At 36.0% G+C, this 25,508-nt stretch overlaps 1 protein-coding gene across 1 annotated transcript in view; it reads right to left on the bottom strand.

Moving 5' to 3' along the window:
* The window catches only part of USP34 (ubiquitin specific peptidase 34), a 237,202-nt gene that overhangs the window by 182,529 nt on the left and 29,165 nt on the right, over window positions 1-25,508 (bottom strand). The window contains 4 exon segments of the mRNA XM_040623443.1: window positions 534-683; window positions 847-897; window positions 6,146-6,566; window positions 18,812-18,899. Of these exon segments, the coding sequence (XP_040479377.1) occupies window positions 534-683; window positions 847-897; window positions 6,146-6,566; window positions 18,812-18,899 (710 nt within the window).

The raw sequence follows: 25,508 nt of genomic DNA, 5'->3' as shown, positions 1-25,508 counted from the left end.
ATAAAACAAAAAGTATCTCTGCTTCCATATCTACTGTGCTTCACAGTAACTGATACTCACAACATATAAAATCATTATCTTCTTTACAAACGCAGAAAAATATTAGGTCTTGTAACATAGAGGTAAGTCAGGCACACTATAGTAGTACCCTAAGCTAACCATCTTTTTAAGTAACTAAAACTCTAAAAGGCCAAAAATTTCCCAGTATAAAATCCCAGGCAAGGAAGTTAAAATCAAGATAAGACTTTTCTGAACAGCCACCTATCTTCTATTTTACAAAGAAGCAGTAAATGGCTAAATTTACTTAAATTCATTCACTTATACAAATTCAAAAAAAAATTTATACAAATTCCATTTTTATTATAAGACCTTTTTAAAAAGGCTTGTGTATTTTTTCAAAATATAATCCAGGAAAAAAATTATTGTACTGGCAGCAAATTACTCAAAACCTATCTTTTCTGGATATAAAATTCATGTTACTAAAATCCTAGACATTATTCCCAAGATTAAAACCAATTCCAAACAATACTTACATTAGATACAACTGTAATAAACGCATGTGCTATAAGAAATGGCAATGTTTCAGGAGTTCCATATTCAAAGCAATCCTTCATGAGAGAAAGGCCATTTTTCCCACAAAACAAACATACATAACGAAGCAAATGCAATGGTACTTCTACATCCTGAGGGGAAAAAAAATATTTTTAAACTCTTCAAGAATAATTTTCATTTTATTACCAATAGGGAAAAGATACCGATGTGACATAAAAATAAACTCAAAGACCTATATAAACAAAAAACCAAATTTTCCATAAACCTGAGAATAAGAAAAACATAAATACTTACATTCATATCACAGAATGCCCCTAATATGTTGCTTTCTTGGGTTGATATATCCTGATTTAAAAAAAAAAAAAAAAAAAGGTAAACACAATCAGGTTACCCTACGAAATAATAATCTCTAAAAAAAAAAAATTTGTGTCAACTGTACTCAAAAAAATACAATATTCTAAAGATTGAGTTTATAAAACCTGAAACAGATTTTGCTATTGCTTCTCATCATGAATAACAGTATTCCTAACTGAAACTAGTATTTTAAGCCTTCTCTAAAGAAACCTTTCTATGCTATGTATTATATATTATTTTGCCTTTTTAAACAATAATGTTTCCATAAAGAATTGGGATAACTGTTACAAAAATAAACTATAACTTAGGTAAGTGGTTTTAAAACACTGCTCTGGAATTCCCCAGATGTATACTCACAAGTTCCACAATGTGCTTTATATACATATGATTTAAACCACCTGAAAGCATACTCATCCATTGCTGGTGAGAATATAAACTGGTATGACCTTGCTGGAGGATAATTTGGCAATATCTATCAATATTTAAAATGTACATTCTCCTTGACCCAGCAATTCACCTTCTGGTTATTTATCCCAACAACTAATAAAGGTAGTAATGGAAAATGTTTAATGATGCTCACTGAAATTATATCTCAAAGTTAGAAACAAATACCCATCAACTGGATGGCTAATTAAATTGTAGCATAACCATCCAATGTCTTCTGCAACTTTCAAAACTAAGGTGAAATGCCATGAGGGTTCTTTTTGGGATGACTGAATAGTTCTGCAAATGGAATGTGGTAATGGTTACGTAACTCTGTATATTTACTAAAAATAAATAAATTATATACTTTAAGCAATTGATTTTTATGGTTAAGTTATTCCTTTAAAAAGCTAAGGTGGGTCTATATGTATAGGCATAGAAAGAGACTATCTTGTATTACATTTTTAAAAATCAGGACTTATGAACACAATCTGATTTTCATTACTTTTTATATGTCCGAAATAATCTGAACTAATTTCCTAACAATGTTTTTTTTGAGATGGAGAAAGAAGAGAGGTTCAAGGCTTTTTTAAGTATATATTTGTATATTCTGTAATTTTTAGTCACACTGAAAATGTTACTTTTATAATCAGAAAGCTGTATACTTTCACCTGAAAAGAGCTGCCAAAGAAACCTGTCATTCGTTGCTGTTACATGCTTTATGTAAGCCCCATTGCTGAAATACAGTTTGAAAACAAATGACTGAGGGCATCACATAGAACTCTCAAATTTCCAAGTAATTAAAAACTGTCCTAAGACAGGTCAAAACACTTGTACAACACCTAAATCTATTCCTGAGCTTTATTTTTTTAAGGATTTTATTTATTTATTTCACAGAGAGACAGCCAGCGAGAGAGGGAATACGAGAGGGAGAGGAAGGAGCAGGCTCCCAGTGGAGCAGGGAGCCCGATGCAGGGCTCGATCCCAGGACCCTGCGATCATGCCCTAGGCTGAAGGCAAACGCTTAAACGACTGAGCCACCCAGGTGCCCCTATTCCTGAGCTGCTACTAGCAGGACCACAGTTAAAGCTTTAAATTATTCTCACCAAACATTTTGTCTTCAACAAGTCCAGAATGTAAGAACACCTGTGGTATTAAGTACAGATTCACGGGCGAGGTGAACCATGCTGTAATTTTAGAATGGAGTCAAAATTTCTAGTGCCCATCATGGACACAGCTAGAAAATGTCCTAACAAAATTCTATTCTGATGTGCAAAATGTTGCTCATGGACTTGGTTACATCTATTTTGACTACTCAGAAGAACTGTTTTACCATTTCCTTTTCCTCTCTGGATACATGAAGACATTTTCCTAAGGTGTCATTATAATCTCATTTTAAGTAGTATATAAAGAGTTAACATAGATCTGTAGGTAACAACAGTAAGAACAACACTAGGAAACCTCCCTAAAAGCTTAATATCATTTGTTTCAAAAGTTCTAATTTTAGATGATCCCTAAAAAGACCTTAAGAAACCTATCTGTTTAGTTTTTGTCTTTCAGAAAAACTCACATTTACTAAATAAGATAATGCCATTCTATTTCCAGAAGTAAAAAGAAATCTACCTATTACTTTAAAAGAGAAAATAAATGAATAACCAGAAAGTAATTCTACATCTCATTAAACAAATGCTGCTCCATGATCAAACTATTAAAAACTGAAAGCCAGTGCATTAGGAATACAATTTTTGCTTAAAAAGAAGTCTTCTGTATAGGAATTAGACAGTAGTGATGGTTGCACAACTGTGGGAATATATTACAACTTACTAAATTATATACATTAAAAGGGTGAATTAAATAAAAACAGTGGAAGGTGGCAAGAGAAAATCAAACTAGATTCAGAAATTTGGAACATTATGTATTTATATTTAGTCTACCTAATCATATTACACACACCTTTAACAAGTACAGTGGTTTCGCTTCTTTCTATAATTATTATACTCACTTCATCTTACTTAGAATAAAAACGTAAAATACTAGGGCAATATATCAGAATTACACATTATGATTCAGGATTAGGAAAAGAATGCAACAGCTCCCCGCCCCCCAGAAAAGGTCTAACATGAATTAATACTTATTTCTAATTATATCTTTTAAAATATTATCAACTTTGATAGAAAAGAAAAAAGGCTACAGACAGGAAGGGATGGGGAGAAGGAGAGACTCTGAGCTCCTCTTACTCCTGGCAATGAATACAATAGCTACAGAGATTAGTTTGAGGTGATTGAGAAGCAGTATAGCAGAATGAACTGAATTCTACAACTCTCTCAGCAATATGCTGTGCACACTTGACCAAAACGTTTAGCCTGTGTAAGCCAGTTCCCTCTTAGGGCACCTGGCTGGCTCAGTCAGAGGAGCATGCGACTCTTGATCTTGGGGTCATTAGTTCGAGCCCCACATTGGGTGCAGAGATTACTTAAATAAGTAAATAAGCTTAAAAAAAAAAAAGCCAGTTCCCTCTTATACAAAATAAGATGTTTGACTAGGTTCTTAAGGCACAGCTCACGTGAGTACTGAATCATCTTCTCAAGAGTCTTAGCCCAGGGACGCCTGGGTGGCTCAGTCAGTTAAGCGTCTGCCTTCAGCTCAGACCATGATCCCAGGGTCCTGGGATCAAGTCCCACATTGGGCTCCTTGCTCAGCGGGAAGCCTGCCATTCCCCCTGCTTGTGGGGGTGCTCTGACAAATAAAATCTTTTTAATAAATAAATAAATAGTCTTAGCCAATTTGTGCCTCTTTAGAAAAGTCAAAATCAAAGTTAAATAGGACTGTTACCATTTAACCACATGGCCACTAGGATAGAAACTAAATTTTTCAAGTATTTGTAACAGATCTTTACTAACATATTAGAAACCTGGGAAACAGCTATATTATGAACAGAGTATTACAGAAACACACAAATTCTGTATAAAGAGAGAATTCTATGTAACACTGTATTACATTATATCTAAGGTTTTTTTATTAGAATTTTACCTCAAAGACCTCATGAAACCATTGCTTTCAACTAAGTAGTCACATGGAATGATCCTCAAGAACAGTAATAAGGAGGCACTTTATTTCAAAAGAGAAAGTAGGGCAGTGTGACTTGCTTACATTTGGAGATTATTTTTTTCTAATTTTTTAAAAATGGCAAACTGGTGAGCAAACTGATTTTAGGCAGAAAATAGCAGATTTGGTATTGCCATGATTCTATTGATTTTTAACTGGAAAATTTTAATTTTATTAAGAAACTTTGCATGAATTTCATGTATCTGGGTCTGTCTAACCGAACTATTTTCAGCGTATTTCAATTATCCATTTAAGGCATTAAAAACACTATTCACGTTGTGTTCTTAAGATTAAATTTTGCTGGCTTGTACAAATAGATCCCATTTGTTGAAAAAAGATTCTTAGCTGACATTTTTTTAGTATGTTTACTAAATATCTTATGTCATGTAAGATTCATTAAAAGATTATGTAAGGAAAAATAATGGACTAAGAATTCTAGAAGGTAGAGCACAATTGGATTTAAAAGTCTTATGCAGAATTCCAATACGGGAAATACCTACCTCCTGGGCTGTTTTTAAGTAGTCTCAATTCAACATGAAAGCATTTTCAGTAAATGACTTTTTTTTTTTCCCCAAGATGAAGAAAGAAGTTTAAAGAAATCAGTATGAAGGTTACAGAACAAATGAGCTGGAGAAAATAGGCAGACTTTTTTTAAAAGCATGTAGTAGATATGTTAAAGTTTAAAATGAAATGTTACCTCTTCCACCATCCAAAGTTGGAGTGTACTTCATACCCCTTTGAATCTAGGCTGCCCTTGTTAATTGTTTCAACCAAGAGAATGTGGCAGAATGTACACTGTGTCATTTCAGGGGCTGGAACTTAAGAGGCCTTATAGCTTATACATTCATCTTCCTGGATCAATTCTAAGACCACCATGTAAAGAAGCCAATCAACTCTAGTGGAGAATAAGAGGCCATATGGAGAAAATCCAACAAGCCTTAGACAACACCCAGTACCAACTGTCAGATATGTGACACCATGTTGGACCTTCAAAGTCTTTCAATTTTCAAAGCAAATACAACTGCCTAAGTAAGGCCACATAAAACCAACAAAAGAATTGCCTGGACAGCTCAGAGAATCAGGAGAAATAATAAATCTCAGTTGTTTCATGTCACTTACATAATACATTATCCCTATAACTGTCTCAATTGCCACCATGTGTACAAAGCAATGCCATTATCTAAATAAACCTCAGGTAGGTTTTTAAACTCTCGGAAAAGTTGTAAAAATATCACTAATGGAATGAATCAAGCATCTTGATTTATAAAAGACATTACTATCATTTAAAACTATTAATTAAGGAGTATTTATTAAGTTTTCTTAATGAAAGGAATTCCAAATTCTGTTACCAATGTTTCTGAGAATGAAATTCAAAATTTCACATGCTTTTTTTCCTCAATTACTACTTTCTGCAAGTGTCACAGGAAGTAGAGCATAGACCTATATCAGCAAAATGTTTCGATGACTGACAGTTTAATTTTTGAGTTCAATGTGTAAATTTTTCCCTAATAGGGCTGTGTTAAGCAAATGTTCAACCCAAGCTGCTACAGAAATAGTCTAGAGAAAATTGTAATACTTTTCCTAACCATCGTGATTTTTATAAATTTTTCCATCAAAAATAACTGTCTTCATTTTTATTCTTAAGTGAGAAACTGTCAACATAATGGTAACTTGATGTTACTAAACATTCACTATATCTATGTTTACATACCTCTATAGTAGGATGAGTATTATGCTTGTAAGCAGTATATAAAGGAAACTGAATTTGAAAAATTTTTGCCACACATAGTAAGAGTTTTTCCTTCTCATCTGTACTCCATAAACTAAAAGGATCACAACTCTTTGAAGATTCCTCTTCAGTCAGATTACAAATTCTTGTAGAGTTTGATCTTTTTTCTATGGATTTTTGTCTTTCTGTACTTCCTTCTTTACACTCTTTTTCTATATTCAGTGGTTCTTCCACTTGATTAGTCTCATCTTGCCACGTGGAATCTATGTTAATAGTAGTACAGTGTTTACAAAGCTGGTCCCGGAGTACTTGAACTTGGGCAATCACTAAGTTAATAAGTGCACACACTACTTGGTTAAAAATCTCCAAATGCTTATATTCCTTGAAGCAGCACAGACATTGCCTATAAGAGAAAAAAATTTTTTCAATAGATTAATACCTTCTAGAGAGACAACCATTATGTGTTTTAAGTAAGTAATATAAAATATAAAAATAAGCAAATACTAAAGTACTCCCCACCCCCACCCCCACCCCCCGTTTTTACCTCCTCCTTCCTGACAGGGTAGCACAACAGTAATTTATAAAGAGAGCATCCCACCAAAAACTGGTACTCTGGGTAGTAAAAAGTCACCATATTAGGTTGACAATTACAGTCTTCAATTTTATGCCTGTATTTATCTGCCCTTCTACACAAAGAACTATTTAAAAACAAGAACTGTCACATATATCTTTGCTTCTCTAAGTACTGAGTACTAAATGTATGTTTATGTCTATCAGGAAACAGGCTAAAAAACCTTATTAGTAAAGCTAATTGTTTATTTTTACATAAAGGAATTTGTAGTTTATAAAAAAGCTGTATTTTAACATTAATAATTTGCTTGAAGGCAGGGCGCCTGGGTTGCTCCGTTGGTTGGGCAGCTGGCTCTTGATTTCAGCTCAGGTCATGGTCTCAAGGTCTTGGGATCAAGCCCCGCATCTGGCTCCATGCTTAGCAGCAAGCCTACTTCAGGATTCTCTCTCCCTCTGGCCCTCTCCCTGCTTGCTCACTCTAAGTAAATATATAAATCTTAAAAAAATAATAGTAATTTGCTTAAAAGCTAACTTGGGAAGGGCATTCCTACACTATTTGGCTGATCGATAGCATTTAGGAATAACACATACACTCAACACCCTTCAGTGTGTGTTTGTGTGTGTGTGTGTGTGTGTGTGTGAAAATACAGTAAGAGTCAGTAATTATTACAAACAAATCTAGCTCTCTTAGACGTGTTCAGTTAGCATAATGCCTGGCAATACCGTGAATGATTAAAGAGTCTGGTAAATCAAATAAATGATACTCAAGTACCATATTATAAGAATAACTACATACAGGGAGCCTGGGTGGTTCAGTCGGTTGAATGCCTGCCTTCAGCTCAGATCATGATCTCGGGGTCCTGGGAGCAAGCACCACGGTGGGCTCCCTGCTCAGTGGGGAGCCTGGCTCTCCTCCCCCTCTACTCCTCCACCCTTTTCCCTCCACTTGTGTTCTCTTGCACGCATACTCCCTCTCTCTCAAATAAATGAATAAAATATTTTTAAAAAATGACCACAGCCAATGACAGAGTAAACTATTACTTACAATTTGTAGTTATATTAGCAAATTAAATGATCTCTATTGTAGTCCAAATAAAACACCAACTCCCTATATGGCCATGTTAACATCATTTCTCCAAGTGTGGCAGATCTGAAGTATAGCCACAAATTCTTTAATATTCTTCCCTTTAGAAAGGGAAGCCCAATTTTCCTCCCCTTGACTGTGGAACAGACTTAATGACTAACATCTAATGAATGGAATGTGGCAGAAATGACTGTGTGACATCTGAAACTAGGTCATAAGAGACACTGCCACTCAGTCGTACTCTCTTCTGGATCACTCGCTCTGAGGGAAGCCAGTTAACATGTTGTAAAATAGTCAAGCAGCTCATGTTGTAGTCCACAGGAGAAAAAACTGAGCGCTGGTCCCACTAACAACAAGCACCAACTTGCCAGCCAAGTTAAGTGAGCCAACTTGGAAACAGACCCACCAAATCCCACATAAGCCTTGGGATAACTACAACCTGGCCAATAACTTGACTACAACCTCCTGAAAAATCCAGGCCCAATCCAATCAGCAAAGCCATTCCCAAATTCCTATCCATAAAAACTCTGAGGATTAATGTTTATTGCTGTTTTAAGATACTGCTTTTTGAGTAGTATGTTACACAGAAATAGATAAATAATACATCTGGCCTGTCTCCTCAGTGGCAAAATGAAAGGGAGTTTACTTCTAAGAACTCTTCCACTTTTAAAATTCTGTATTACCATAATTTCTACAAGAAGAAAAATTAACATATTACCCCTGAAGTTTTTCTTATAAACAGTTTTTCTTTAGGTTCAAGAAAATCCAAGTTCAAAGTGAAGAACTATACATTTGAGTACCTTTCTAAAAAGATTTTATTTATTTATTTGAGAGAGAGAGCATGGGACAGCACAAGCAGTAGAGAGGGAAAAGCAGGCTGCCCATTGAGCAGGGAGCCTGATTTGGGGCTCGATCTCAGGACCCTGGGATCATGACCCGAGCCAAAGGTAGCCACTTAACTGACTGAGCCACCCAGGAGCCCCTTGAATATCTTTCTTTAGTGCAAAAGGAATCTTAGTTCCTTCCAAAAAACACCTTGAAGTCCAATTTGGATTAGGAGAGTCAAAGAGCCAATCAAATTTATTTTAAAAATTCACTGGCAGGCAATAGGGGCATTTAATGGACTAGGACACTAATCTTAAAAAGACAAAAATACTACGGGTGGCTCAGTCAGTTAAGCATCTGCCTTCGGCTTAGGTCATGATCCCAGGGTCCTGGGACTGAATCCCACATCGGGCTCCTTGCTCCATGCGCAGGCTACTTCTCCCTCTCTCTCTGCCTGCCACTTCCCTGCTTGTGCTCTCTGTCAAATAAAATTTAAAAAAAAAAAAAAAGGACAAAGTAACACAGAACTGAATCTAGGTACATACAGATCCAAAATATACAAATTCAAGGAGAGCTGACAGTCTAAGTGAAGATACACAAATACACACACATATATCTTTAAAAAAATTATGTTAAGTTATACACTTTATTGTATGACACTCCATTCTGTAAAGTCTAGATATTTGAATGCTCAATACAGCATTTCTCTCTATACCCCTAACCCACAATGCAGAAGGAGAAAGTGTTTTTAAATAAACATCACTTTCAGTTAAGCTCAGGTTCATTTTACACTAAAGTTTATTTCTCATCTGTTTAAAAACCCACTACAAAAATACTAAAAGAAAAAAAGATCCTTAACTCCATAAGGAAAGAGATAATGGAAGTAACAAATAGCCAACAAATTTTGGACGACAGAAAAGGGAGGAATAGTGAGTGACTTAGGACGAAATAAACTTGGAAGGTGCTACGGAAAGATTTATCAGCAAAAATACCCACCCTACAGAACACTGAAAAGGCTCAGGAATAAAGAGCATCAAGATACATCTAAAGGCAGAGATGAAGCATAGGCAGAAAACAGGACTAAATGAAAGGTACGGTTAAAACCTGCAGGTTCCCAACTCAGACAGCCATGATACTATTCTCTACTTGGGAAACAAGAAGTTTTTCCGGTACATGAAATGAACAAGATAAACTCAGGAACACTAGATGCTAAAGAAGGCAGAAATAATAATAATACAATAAACAGAAGATTAAGTGATACTATGACTGAATGGTGAACCTCCCCAACTAACCTTCCCTGACCATCAACCAGACTAAAATAACCCAAGGCCAAAGACTTAAAGATATTTCTCTTAGAGAATATGAATATCTAAGAGAAAAGCCCATTTATCTCTGGTGATGAAGCTTTCTCACCACGTTACCATCCTACAGTGTAGCCTAACATCTGAGATACCCCCACCCACAAAGAACTTCCGATCCGTATTTCAGTGCCCATCTCTTAACCATGAATGGATAGCCAATAAGACTTGCGAGGAAAGCTGGATCGTGAAAGGCAGATCAAAACAAATGGTAAAAAGAAATTCAGAGAAAGTAGAAAAAATGCAGGAAGAAGAAAGGTTTTTTAATCAATTTATATCCTCAGAGACAAAAAAGATACTGGATTACTGAAACAAGAACAGAGTACCATTTAAAAACCGCATTCAAACTACAAAATAGAGCCCTTCAATGTGTTCAAATATACATTACATAGCTTTTGCATATCTATCAGTCACAAGTTAAAAACCAATTAGAATTATAGCAATTTGACAGAAGAACACACAACTCTTGATCTCAGGGTCGTGAGTTCAAGCTCCACATGGGAGTATAGAGATTAAATAAGTAACACTTAAAAATAAATGAAAATAAATAAAAGTATACCAATCTGTAAAACTCAAAAGAAGGTCCAGAAGGTGAAAGTGAAAAAATGTTCTAGAAAGAACAGATTAAAAAAAGATAATGGGGAGAAAAAGTATACCATCAATCAAGGAGATATAGTATCTGACTTATAATACTTCCAAGAAGAGTAGAAAATATCGAAGTGAAGAAATTATGAAATAAAAAACTTCAGAACTGAAAAGCCCACCAAAACATCTATCATGAAATTACTGAAGCTGAGGGGGGCAATAAACATCCTAAAAGCTTTCACAGAGAGTGGAAAGAGTGACAAGGAAAAGCTCAGGAATAAAAATAGCTAATATTTCTCCAAAGCAATACTGGGCAGGCAGGCGGGGCGGGTCTGCCTGGCTCACTCTGCAGAGCATGGAACTCCTGATCTCAGGGTCGTATATTCAAGCCCCACGGTAAGCATAAAGCTTACTTTAAAAAAAATTAATAATAAAAATAAGCGGCACCTGGGTGGTACAGTAGGTTAAGCGTCTGACTCTTGACTTAGCTCAGGACATGATCACAGAGTCGTAAGATTGAGCCACACAACGACTCCATGCTCAGCAGGGAGTCTGCTTCAGATTCTCTCTCCCTCTCCCTCTGCCCCTTTAGAGAGAGAGCTCGAGAGAGCATGAGCTCTCTAAAATAAAAAATAAATCTTAAATAAAAATAAATTTAAAAATCTCAAAGCAGTATCAGAAAGAATGTAGAACACAATGGAGCAATACATTTAAATTTCTGAAAAAAAATCATCTCTACCTAGAATTCTGTATCCAAAAGTCTTCAATAAGATTAAGGGTAGAACAGAAACTTTTCAGCCTGGAAGGTCTAAAAAACATTTGTCTCCCATGGACCCCTTCTCAGAAAAGATGTCATTCTGACAAACCAAAAATAGTAAACCAATAAAGATGTCAACATGGAATCCAGGAACCTCGACATCCAAAACAACAGAAAAGCAAAAGAAATTTCACAGATTATCTGAAGAGAGGAGAGCTATTTAGTACCCCTAATGAGAAACCAACAAATGGAGTAGGAAGATAAAGGCCAAAGAAGATTCAGGAAGGGGAAAGGGAAGGAAATAACAGATCACATAATGATGCATAAAAACGTAAAAACTAGTAATAAGATGGGTTGAAGAGTTTGGCAAGAATTAGTGATCCACAACTGGAAAACTACTTAAAAACAAGTCAGTAAACTCCAGGAAACAAAAAGATAACAGAAGATAAACAAGAATTTATTTCTTGTAAAATATAAAATGAGCCATAGAACCTTTTCTGGCTCGCCGCTGACCAGAATTGTTATTTTTAGAATTACCCTGAGAAAATAGGGAAGGATAAAAAAATGTAATCTCTATATATCAGAAAAGAAAGTTCACAGAGTTTACTTAAAATTGATGCATGAAGTAACAGCAGTATAACAACACTATTTCAGAATACAGAGGTTAATATCAAAGCCAGCATCTGAAAAAGCTGAAAGAAGAAGGGGAGTTGAGGAGCTAGGGAACAATGAACTTTATTACGGGCCTTTTTCTGTTTACTTTTAAACTCTGTACACATTACATCTATTTATACACTAAACTCAGACATACCCTTCCACTATTCTAAGCTTATCCTATTTTTTTCCTTAGTCCTACCCCTATTACTATCAGCCTAATAAGACTTTCTTACCCAAGTAGAGTTATGTGCTGATTGAGTGGAGATTGCTTACGTTTAAAGAACATACTAGTAGGTTTAGAGAGAACTTACTTCATCATAATGAAGGCCTTAATATGAAAAACCCACAGCTAACATCATGCTTAATGGTGAAAAACAGAGCTTTTCCCTTAAAGTTAGGAACAAGGTAAAGATGTCTACTCTCACCACTTTCATTAAACATAGTAGTAGAAGTCCTAGCCACAGCAGTCAGATAAGAAAAAGGAGGGGGGAAAAAAGTACCCAAATTGGTAAGGAGAAAATAAAATTTTCACTATTTGCAGATGACATGACACTATATATACAGTACCCTAAAAACTCCATCAAAAAACTAGAACTGAAGAATGAATTCAGTAAAATCATAAGATACAAAATCAATGTACAGAAATCCACTGCATTTCCATACACTAATAATGAAGTAGCATAAAGAGAAATTAAGAAAAACAACCCCATTTACAACTGCATCAAAAATAATAAAATACCTAGGAATACACTTAACCAAGGAGGTGAAAGACCTATACTCTGAAAACTATAAAACACTGATGAAAGAAATTCAAGACAACACAAAGAAATGTAAAGACATTCCATGCTCACGGGTTCAAAGAACAAATGTTGTCATACTACCCCCAAAGCAATCTACAGATTTAATGCAATCCCTATCCAAATGCCAACACCATTTTTCACAGAACTAGAACAAACAATTCTAAAATTTGTATGGAACCCCAGAAGACCCCAAATAGACAAAGCAATCTTGAAAAAGGTATCTGGAGGTATCACAATTCTAGATTTCAAGTTGTATTACAAAGCAGTAGTTATCAAAACAGTAAAGTACTAGCACAAAAACACACAGGCCAATGGAATACAACAGAAAGCCCAAAAATAAACCCATGATTACATGGTCAATTAATCTTCCACAAAGAAGGAATGAAGATACAATGGGGAAAAAGACAGTCTCTTCAACAAATGGTGTTGGAAAACTGGATAGCTACATTCAAAACAATGAAACTGGACTACTTTCTTACACCATACACAAAAAATAAACTCAAGGTGGATTAAAGACCTAAATGTAAGACCTGAAATCATAAAAATCCTAGAAGAGAGCACAGGCAGTAATTTCTCTGACATCAGCCATAGCAACATCTTTCTAGATGATCTCCTGAGGCAAAGGAAACCAAAGCAAAAATAAACTATTGGGAATACATCAAAATAAAAAGTCTCTGTGCAGCAAAACAACCAACAAAACTAAAAAAGAACCTACCAAATGGGAGAAGATGCTTGCAAATGACATATCTGATAAAGGGTTAGTATCTAAAATATATAAAGAACTTATACAATTCAACACACACACACACACACACAAATAATCCAATTAAAAATGCACAGAAGTTACGAAGAGATTTCTCCGAAGAAGACATACAGATGGCCAACAGACCCATGAAAAGATGCTCAACATCACTCATCATCAGGGAAATGCAAATCAAACCCACAATGAGATATCACTTCACACCTGTCAGAATGGCCAAAAAAACACAAGAAACAACAATTGTTGGTGAAGATGTGGAGAAAAAGAAACCCTCTGGTGGGAATAGAAACTGGCACAGCCACTGTGGAAAACATTATGGAGGTTCCTGAACAAATTAAAAATAGAACTACCCTATGATACAATAATCGCATTACTGGGTATTTATCTCAAGAATACGAAAACACTAATTTGAAAGGATACACGCACCCCTATGTTTATTGCAGCATTATTTACAACAGCCAAACTATGGAAGCAGCCCAAGTGTCCACTAATAGATGAATGGATAAAGATGTACCACATACACACACACACACACACACACACACACACACACACGATATTACTCACCAATAAGAAAAAGAATCAGGATAGAGCTAGAGGGTACTATGCTAAGTGAAATATGTCAGAGAAAGACAAATGTGGTATGATTTTACTCATATGTGGTATTTAGGAAACAAAACAGATGAACAAAACAGGGGAAGAGAAGGAAAAATAAAGTAAGATGAAAAGAGAGAGGGAGGCAAACCACAAGAGATGTTGAACTCTAGGAAACAAAGAGGATTGCTGGAGGGGAGGTAGATCAGAGTAAGGGGTAATTTGGTGATGAGCATTAATTAAAAAGGACACTGGATATAATGAGCACTGGGTGTTACATGCAACCAAGGAATCACTAAATTCTACCCTGGTAGCTAATAATGCAGTGTATGTTAACTAAATTGAATTTAAATAAAGAATAAAAAAAAAGAATGAAATCATGCCATTTGCAAGGACATGGATGGATCCAGAGAGTATAATGCTACGCGAAATAAGTCAGTAAGAGAAAGACTAATACCATATAATCTCACTCATACGTGGAATTTAAGAAAAACAAACAAATAAAGGGGGGGAATAAAAAAACAGATTCTTGACTATAAAGAACTGATGGATACTACAGGGGATGTGGATGGACGAATGGGTGAAATAGGTGAAGTAGATTAAGAGTGTACTCATCTTAATGAGTACTAATATATAAAAATGCTGAATCACTATATTGTACACCTGAAACTAATTTAACACTGTATATTAACCATACTGGAATTAAAAATGGAAAACAATCTAAAAAAAAGATAAAATTTCTAAATGCCTAGCATAAAATACATAGCTCCAATTAACAAAAAAAATTTTAACTCAATATTCATGAGGAATCTACATATCAAAATTAAATTATTTTTTAACTTTGATTCTACAATTCCATCTAACAACACATATTCCAATGGATCTAACGTTTTCCCTGGCCATAGTACCATGGCCTGGTACGCTGAAAGGACTGTTAATCCATGGTAACTAACTTTAATAAAAGTTTTTATTTATGAACTAATTCATGAAAAGCACTACTTTAAATAGTGGTCAATATCAATACCCCCCTGAATTTATCAATATCCCCAAATTTCTTAATGCCAAAATAAAAGGCAGAGCCTTAGAGAGTGTAGAACATAATCTATTCGAAAGCAACAGCTACTAAAACTGTTTGTAAAAATAAAGTTTACTGAGGCACCTGGCTGTCTCAGTCAATAAAGTATGTTACTCTTTTGATCTTGGGATCATGAGTTTAAGCTGCACACTGGATGTAGTTTACTTTAAAAAATATAAGTTTATTAAAACAATGAAAAAATAAAAGGAACAGCCTTGAACATTTATCCACCACAAATGACAGCTATGAAAGATACAATTTTTAGCCTAAAAATACAAAAAGCTGATAGAACCTCACCCTTGCTGGCACCCAGAATTCTTTTAGAAGACAAATCGTGAAACAAAATTAAAAAGTAGATTGGTAGGGGCACCTGGGTGGCTCAGTCGTTAAGCGTCTGCCTTCGCCTCAGGGCCTGATCCCAGGGTTCTGGGATCGAGCCCTGCATCAAGCTCCCTGCTCTGCTGGAAGCCTGCTTCTTCCTCTCCCACTCCCCCTGCTTGTGCTCCCTCTCTCGCTGGCTGTCTCTGTCAAATAAATAAATAAATCTTTAAAAAAAAAAAAAAAAGTAGATTGGTAGGAGACAATGAAGGGCCTGAAAGCCTGGTAAGGAAGGTGGAATTTACAAGACAGAAACCCAAGCCAGTTTTGTGGTAAGTTTTAACGAGTCAAAAAAAGGAAAGAAAAAAAAAAAAACAATGTTATCCAATGTTTTTATCATCCATATTACTTTCAGACCTTTATATGCTTTCATTAACTTGTATTCTTCAATTTATTCTCTTAATCTTTTCTCTCCACTTTGAATTAGTTTTCCTCCCATTCCAGTCCCAACTGCAGTATTAATAAAACGATAACCTTTTAAACAAACATATACAACTTTCCTGATCTTACAGACAATGGCAGATATACGACTGTTAAACAGCAATGAAAAATGATATTTGATGACATGGAGAGATTAATTATAGTTGACTGTGAATGAAAAATCAGATTATAAAACATAGATGTAGTAAAATCACATTTTTGTAAAAAAAAAAAAACAAACTATGATTCACAAGCTCATGCCAAGGCTATACAAAAAAAATTACCAGTTGTTACTCCAGGTGGTAGCAGCTTTGTTTTGTTTTGTTTTACTTTGATTCTCTTTATTTTCTCAGACTTTTACAATGAGTGCATACTTAAATAGGAGGAAAATAAAATAGTAATACAGTTGTAATGCTTATAAAAATTAAATTCTTATCAATATACTATTTTTAAGTGAATATGCTCCTTTACCTATCTTCTAGTCAATATAGAATAATGATTCTTGACCACTGATAATCTAATGAGAACTATTAACACTTTCCTCCCAGGAAACCTATTAAGAACATTTTGTATGAAATGTCATGAGTTGATCAGTGCTAATGTACATTTATGGACTTCCATGGTCATAGGCCCCCAAGTTAACAATCTCTTTCGAACATTAACCACGCCTTATTAAATTGCTGTTTATCAACTATAAGAACTACCATCTTAATCTAGGCAGCAGAATTTTCTGATGCCCCAAAAAGAAGTTGAGGAAGGTCAGAGACATGAGGGGGAGGGGAAAATAGACCCCCAAAAAAGTTTAAGATTTTTGTTCATTTATTTGAGAGAGAGAGAGAGCACACGGGTACAGGGAGAAGCAGACTCCCCGTGGAGGAGGGACCCGACGCAGGGCTCGATCCCAGGACCTGGGATTATGACCTGAGCCAAAGACAGACACTTAACCAACTGAGCCACCACCCAGGTGCCCCTAGACAAAAATTTATCACAAAACACTGTGATCCACCTGGATATTTTATTGTCACTTGTCTCTTCTTCAGCATGAACAATGAACATTCTACTTTTTTACCACCAGCTAAAAAATTGCTCATACTTATTGACATGTGAATAAAATGATACAGGTTACAAATTGTTTTTTAGTTCAGCTTTTCACACTTTAGCTTACATAACCTTCAACATATGTATCATTTTCTGAAATAAATTTTAACAATTTTAATTAAAACAGGTGTTTATTAAGATCTTCTGTCAGGTACTGTGCTAAGCACTTGGTCTCTTCACAACCTAAAATAGTAGTGACATTATTATTCTCATTTCACAAATGAAGCAAGAATTTACAAGTTAACTAGTTTGTCATAATCATCTAATAAACAGATGAGAAAGCAGGACTTGAAGCCACGTCAATCTGGCTCAACAGCCACACTCTTAACCACTATACAGCAACAATAGATAAAAGTAAGTGGATCTCTGTAGTTTGGGGGCAAACATTTTTAGACATTCTGATGAAACCTACAAATTATGCCTAAAAGTGTACATATCAATTATTTACTTTGTGATTTCATTGCCATCCACACTCCAGCTTAAAAATTCCTGATACAAGGATTAAGAGTATATATCAATGATAAAAGTGGACTAGAAATGGGAACATGTAACCCCCACCCAGCACCACCAATAACTAGGTGTGAGACATTAAAAAAAAATTTGCATCATTTCTCTGGATTTCATTTTATTTAGCGGCATAACATGTTGCTACCTAGCTGTAGTTACAATAAATAAATCCAAAATTATTACTCAAATGTAACATTTCTCAGCAAATCCTTTGGATATTGATGTTAATTTTGAATCATTAACATTAGTATTATGAAATATCCAATCATCTACCTTACCCATAATGAAAGGAACAGAGGAACAGTAACAATTAGTAAACTTAGCTGAAAGTAATTCAGCTGGTGAAGACTCAGAAAAGAGATGCCAATAATGATGGCATGTAAAAAATCTACAATTTGTAGAAAAAATATGTGTACCAAGTTAACTGACAAAGAAAAAACATAAGAAAAACTAATGTTACTGTAGAAAAATTGAGATTTGAAGATAAACTCTATGATCAGCTAGACTGTAGGCCTCACGACATTTATTTATGTTGGCTGCACTTAACATGTTCACTAATCACTGCACACAAAGCTTCAAGCATTCTTTATCCATAAAAATTTTAGAAGACTAATAAACAAGATAGGCACACAAGCAAAAAAGAATCTTTAGCTATGATCTGCTAAAATCATGTTAAGGGAACAGGAACTTGCAAATTCTTGCTACAAATTATGATTATATTAATTACTGTGTTCCCTGAAGTTTTATTCTTTATATTCAATATATGTAGTTCTTAAAAATTGGTCTAATATACCTATATATTATGCAAATGGAATAACAAGTAGCTTCCAGTAGGGTCAAAGTGTCCATTACCACAATACTGATTTTCTTAATGGTTTAAGTTTGTTAAAGGTCTCCAGCTACACCAATAAAAAGTCTTTAATCTCTCAATTATTTTTAGACTCTTATTCACTCTCCTGTTTCTAAATAATTAAAGAGTTAAAGAAACTGACTTTTATTCTGCAAAACCATGAGTGGCCTCTTTAAGGAGGGAAGAAGATTTAATAAATACTGATAAACTGTCATTTATTGACCATAGGTATACAACCCAACATTCTAAAAGGGAAATTTCATGACAAACAATGCCAATTTGAAGTACAACTCACAAAGTTAGTCTTTAAAGTACTTTAAAGATGCATACCTCTGTGTCCAGGAATTGATATAAGCAAATATTTTGAGAGTATGTTCCTTTCTGAGCTGCAGTCCATCACCACCTTCTATATCTGATACTGAAATAAAGTAGAAAAAACACTTTTTAATATTAGGAATAAGTAATGCTAAACCAATTAAAGCCAATACTTAAAAAAAGAAAAAGGCCTAAACTAAAGGCAAATATTTCATATATATATTTTTTTTAATATAAAAATACGTATATATGTATTTTTTTTAACAATGTATTGGGGGAGCAAGAGAAAAGATGCTTTGCCAGTTATTCTAGTGCTGTCTCTCTACCTCAAATCCCCCCTTCTGTTCTATGCTTTGTGATGCTGGGGCTGGAACTCCACAAACTACATTTCTCATTTCCAGCTACTTCCTGTTAAGATCTTCCTCCACTGCCTACATGGCACTAGAAGACTAGAAGGCAGGAGGAGACCAAGGACGTGTTCGCTTTCTGTATATGAAAGCGTCACTCAGCAGCAGCACAGATTCCAAGTGGCAGCATCGAAAAACCAAACTCATGGTACTCCTCTCAGAGGTACCAGAAGTAGCCAGACAGCATCCCTTCCTTTAAGTCCTAGCTTCCTTCACAGGGCCCACCTCCAAGTGATTCTAAGTGATTCTTAGATTCTGACAATCCTTTTTCCTTTGTTTCCCTAGCCTTCAAGGAGACTGGCTGCTTCCTCAGTTATCATAATTGTCATCATCATTATCTCTGGGTATCACCCACATTCCATTTGTTCTCTACCTCCAACATTTGTGTAAGTACTTCCCTTAAATAAATTACCTTTCAACTTCCTGAATGGAGCTTGACTGACATACTGGCATTTCATATACAATATGTACTACTAGGAAAGGAATCTAAAGTTAAATCCAGGAAGGAAAAAAGTTCAGAAACTACAGGTTGTCCAGATAAATCTTCTAATGTAAATGTTTAATTGTACAAGATCTGGTCAGCAAATTTTTCATTAATGGGCCAGAAAGTAAATACTTTAGGCTTAGCAGGCCATAGAGTCTCTTTCCACACCTAGATAGCTGTGCCTCTTAAAAGGAGCCACACATAATGTGTAAACAAATTACCATGGCCATGTTAAAAACCCGCAGCTGAAAAATCTGGTACACTGGGCCACGGTCTGCCAACTCCATTCTATTTTTTTAGACTTTTTAAAAATTTTTTAAGGAGAGCACATGTGCGCACATGCACGTGAGCAAGGGGAGGAACAGAGGAAGAGGGACGGACAAGCAGACTCCATAATGAGCACAGAGCCTGACACAGGGCTCCATCTCACAACCCTGAGATCATGACCCAAGTCAAAATCAAGAGTCCAACGCTAAACCAGCTCAGTAGGTGGAGTATATGACTCTTGATCTTGCCTTGTGAGTTGGAGCCCAACACTGGGTGCACAGATTACTTAAAAATAAGAATCTTGAAAAAGTTAAAAAATAGAGCTACCCTACGATCCAGCAATTGCACACTATTAGGCATTTACCCGAAAGATACAAACATAGTGATCCGAAGGGGCACCCGCACCCCATGTTTATAGCGGCAATATCTACAATAGCCAAACTATGGAAAAAGCCCAGATGTCCACTGAAAGAAGATGTAGTGTATATGTGTGTATACACACACACACACACACACACACACACAAAATGGAATATTCCTCAGCCATCAAAAAAAAAAAATCTTACTATTTGCAACAACATGGATGGAACTAGAGGGTATTATGCTAAGCAAAACAAGCCAATCAGAGAAAGACAATTATCCTATGATTTCATTTAGATGTGGAATTTAAGGAAAAAAACAGAGGACCATAGGGGAAGGGAGGGAAAAATAAAATAAGACAAAACCAGAGAGGCGGACAAACCATAAGAGGCTCTTAACTACAGGATACAAATTGAGGGTTGCTGGAGGGGAGGGGAGAGGGGGAGATGGGGTACCTGGGTGATAGGCATTAAGGAGGGCACGTGATGTAATGAGCACTGGGTGTTACATACAACTGATCAATCACTGACTCTACCTCTGAAACCAGTAATACACTATATGTTAACTGACTTTTAAAATAGATAAATAAATCTTGGGGTGCCTGTGTGGCTCAGTCAGTCAAGCAACTGACTCTTGATTTCTACTCGGGTCATGATATCAGGGTCACGGGATCAAGGCCCAAGTGAGGCTCCACGCTCAGCAAGGAATCTACTTGAGATTCTCCCCTCCCCCTTGCCTCTGGCCCCTGGCCCTGCACACACACATGTGCCCTCTCTAGCGCACACTCTCTAAAATAAAATAAAAAATTTAAAAGAAAATAAATTTTTAAAAAAATAAAAAAATTAAAACAAAAAAAAAATGAGTAAGGTCCATTATCCAGAATTTTTTTTTCTTAGTTTTATTTGATGTTTTAAGTCATCTTTACACTCAATGTGGAGCTCAAACACACAACCCTGGGATCAAGGGTCACATACTGTACCAACTGAGCCAGTCAGGCACCCCCAGAACTTATTTCTTATAAGCATTCATACTATACCTATTTCAGAACTGGCAACTAAAGTTTAAATATCAACCATATGTATCCCTTACTCCTGAGCAGTTTGTAAAAATATATTTTAAGTCAAAATTTTAACTGGAAGAAGGGGACTTTTTTTTTTTTTTTAAAAAGCCTAGTTTTACTGTAGTAGTAGTAGTAGAACCCAAACTGAAATGAATGAAAAGTACTGCCTATTAGAAAGTAAAGGGATAATTAGCTTAATAAACTGAAACTCAGGGTGCCTGGCTCAGTGGGTAGAGCTCATGACTCTTGATGTTGGGGTTGTGAGTTCAAGCCCTATGTTGTATGTAGAGATTACTTAAAAATAAAATATTTTTAAAAATAAATAAAAGGGGCACTTGGGTGGCTCAGTCAGTTAAGCGTGTGACTTCTGCTCAGGTCATGATCTCAGTAGGGAATCTACTTAAAGATTCATTCTCTCCCCCCCCCCGCCCCCGCCTCTCCCACTGCTCAAGCTCTCTCTCAAATAAAAATCTTTAAAAAATAAAAATAAAAATAAACTGAATCTGTTCATCAAAATGCCTAATACTCAAATTCCAAAAGATCAGTGAAAAAGCTGCAAAAGGATAGACAGTTTGATACCATTTGTTGACTTTTAACACGCATAAAAAAACTGTCTTATTATGGACTCATGCACCATCATAGTATAAATACATATACTGTAATGATACACATCCACACCAAGAGAATGGTTACATCCGGGGAAAAAGATACAAAGACAGGCAAGAGGAAGTACTTTTTATAAAAGAAATAAAAATTGATACAGCTAAAGGCCAATATAAAATATTAACATCTATTAAATTTGGCAAGTACATGTATATCTATTTTAGGGTTTTTTTTCCAAGGGTCTAACCTATTTTCATAATTAATTTTTTCTAGTTAAATATGCCAGATTCAGGATACTCTTTTGTTTCCACTTCCTCCCCAAACTCCATTAAAACAACAAGAGAAAATAAATGCACAATGGCATAAGCAAAACTAAATTGTGTAAGAAAAGGGCACCTGACTTAGAAAAACTACAGTAAGCTAAACAAATCAGCCTAATACTGAGGAATAGAACTAGGCTAACTTTTTCCCATGAAATCTCAGAAAGGCTCTGGAACTAGAAACACTGAGTACTTCTGAAAGCAGGAATAAAGGTAGGGCTAAAAAATATTAAAGTCTTATTAAGAAGCAGGTAGACATCCCCCGTCTTTCCCCTTCTCTCTCTCTCTCTCTCTCTCACACACACACATACACACACACACACACACACACACACACACTCACTCTTCCCCCGCCCCCACCAAAAGATCGTTTCCTTTCTGAGATGCTGAACCCGAAAAATCTCATTTTTGGAAAACCATGCAGCTAAAAGCCAGGAGTATCATACTGAAAACGTGTATGTCTCTGTACAGGCATTTCCTACTATGTCATGGAAGCATTCCTGAGAAGATTCATGTGACACAAAATCTTGCACTGAAGAATAAGGTGGGGGTGCCTGGCTGGCTCAGTTGGTAGAATATGTGACTCTTGATCTTGGGGTCATGAGTTTGAGCCCCATGCTGGGTATAGAGATCACCTAAAAACAAAATCTTAGGGGCACTTGGGTGGTTCAGTTGGTTAAGCATCTGACTTCAGCTCAGGTCCTGATCTCAGCATCCTGGGATCAAGCCCTGGGTCAGGCTGCCCGCTCAGTGGGGAGTCTGCTTCTCTCTCTGCCCCTCCCCCCACTCGTGCATGTGCGTGCATGCTTGCTTTCTCTCTCCAAATAAAATCTTTAAAAAAAGGAAGACGACGATGACGACGGCGGAGGCTAACAACAATAAAACAAGGTTAGAAGAAAACTACTCAAAACCTATGACCAGAGCACTGACAAAAATCAGTAACTAGTCTGACTTAAACACTAGCACAGTTAAATCTCCACTGGCATTGCACTGGTGTCAATCAGCCTCTGCAGCTTTAAACCATGAGGTCCATGCATCATCTTTTGATATGGAGACATGAAGGCATTCAATTCTAATAAAGATCATTTCCCCAAAACACTAAAGATCAAATATAACCACTCACGTTAATCCATCATCTTAATGACTTTGCATCTACTTCACCTTCTCGATATATAGCTTTACAAACTAGGGAACAGGGGTCCTTAAAGGCAATAAACCAATCACTATATGCACAACAAAAAGTCATTTCTTAGAACTATCAGCTTTGGATGAAAAAAAAAAAAAGACTGTCAGCCCTGTTACAGTTTCTTCATGTACTGGTAGTAGGGTCTTCTATTTTTTCCCCCACCCCACCTCCTCCAGGTTCTTCTCTTTAATCACAGAAAAGCTTGCATGGATCACTGTAAAACATTAGTACTATGGGGGGGAATCCCCTAAGAACCAATAAAAATCTTACATTTTACTAATATTCTTCTACCAACTGTGTATGAGCTTAATTTTTGTCTAAAAAAAAGAATACCTTGTTCTAGACCAAACTATATACTCAATGTTGAGCCTTATGGCACTCTTCCACACTCAGCTCCAGAAATGCTGGTAGTCCAAACAGGAGATTGGAATACTTCTCTCTGGTAATACTGAACAGATCAAAAGGGGTAAAAACAATTCTCTTGACTAGGAAGAGGAGGAAAAGGCATAAGGCAGAAGTACATGCCAAACAAAAGGTTAACAAGATAACAGTACCTGAGACCCTGCAAGCACATTTGACAACAAATTCAAGAGAGAGTAAGATATATTGAGGGAAGAGAAAAGGCAACCACTGAAAACAAACTCTGGGTTTGTAGATTTCAGCAGCAAGCCCTCCAACCCCATGCACTGCAGCAATGATACAGCTGGAGAACAAGGGAAGGGGTGCAGGGCTCTCAGAAAGGATTCTCACCCTCTTGCCAGAAACTTGTTTAACTCTGCTCTTTCGTAGAAAAATTCTGAGAGAAAACCAAGAAAATGCACCTAAGCCATTAAGAAAGAAGAAAGAAACCTTTAACTAATTATATTGCAACCCTAAAGGGTCAACTACCTGGACAGAGAAGAAGAAACATAGTACGCCATGCCAGTTTTCCCTTCCCAGCCTGAAAACACAGGGATCTGACTGGCTACAACAATCCCACCTTTCCCAAACACAAAAGAAAAATGGAATACATTCTGGAAAAAGCATATGTGTAGTCAGAGACCTGTCCCCATCTAAGGCCCACCTAGAAGCCCAATAGCTCATCAACAGAAGCTTTCCAAATTATTTCATTGTATCTACCTCATAACCAATAAAGGAAAGGAAGGACATTCTATTAGGGTCAAACCAGAGCTCTCCAGAGAGCTAACATCATATTCAATGGTCAAAGACAGCAATCTTCTCTAAGATGAGGAGCAAGACAAAGTAAGTAACTTTCACAACTTCTGTTCAACTACAGTACTGGAAGATCTATCCAGAGCAATTAGGCAAAAAGGAATTGGAAAGGAAGAAGTAAAATTACCACTTTTCACAAATTACATAATCTTACAAATGTAGGAAACTCTAAAGAGTCCACCAAAAAAACTGTTAGAATAAATGAATTCAGTAAATTACCAGAACACAGAATCACACAAAAATCATAACACTGCCATACAGCAATGATGAACAGGCTGTGGAGAAAATTAAGAACACAACTGCATTTACCACAGTACCAAAAACAATAAAAGACTCAGGAATAAACTTAACCAAGGAGGTAAAAGACTTATACACTGAAAACTACAAAACACTGCGGAAAGAAATTAGACACAAATAAATAGAAATCTCATATTCATGGATCGCAAGACTTAATATTGTTAAGTGTCAACACTGCCCAAAGTTATCTAGAGTCAATAAAATTCCTACCAAAGTCCCAAAGTGTGTGGGGGGGGGGGTTTAAAAAAATTCCACCCTGAAATTCATATGGAATTTCAAGAGACCCCAAATAACCAAAACAATCTTAAAGAAGAACAAAACAGGAAGGCTGAACACTTTGAGATTTCAAAACAAAGTACATAAATCAAAACCAAAAACAGTTATTACTTCATACCAATTAGGTTGGCTACTATAAAGAAAAAATCGTAATAGGTTGGCTACCATAAAGAAAAACGTCATAGTAACAAGTATAGGCAAAGATGCAGAGAAACCGGAATCCTTGTGCACAGTTGCTGG

The sequence above is a fragment of the Ursus maritimus genome, unplaced genomic scaffold (genome assembly GCF_017311325.1).
Source record: "Ursus maritimus isolate PB19 unplaced genomic scaffold, ASM1731132v1 scaffold_6, whole genome shotgun sequence".
Classification (NCBI taxonomy): domain Eukaryota; kingdom Metazoa; phylum Chordata; class Mammalia; order Carnivora; family Ursidae; genus Ursus; species Ursus maritimus.
The sequence above is the reverse complement of the archived record's forward strand: the minus strand, read 5'-3'. Positions and strand labels throughout refer to the sequence as shown.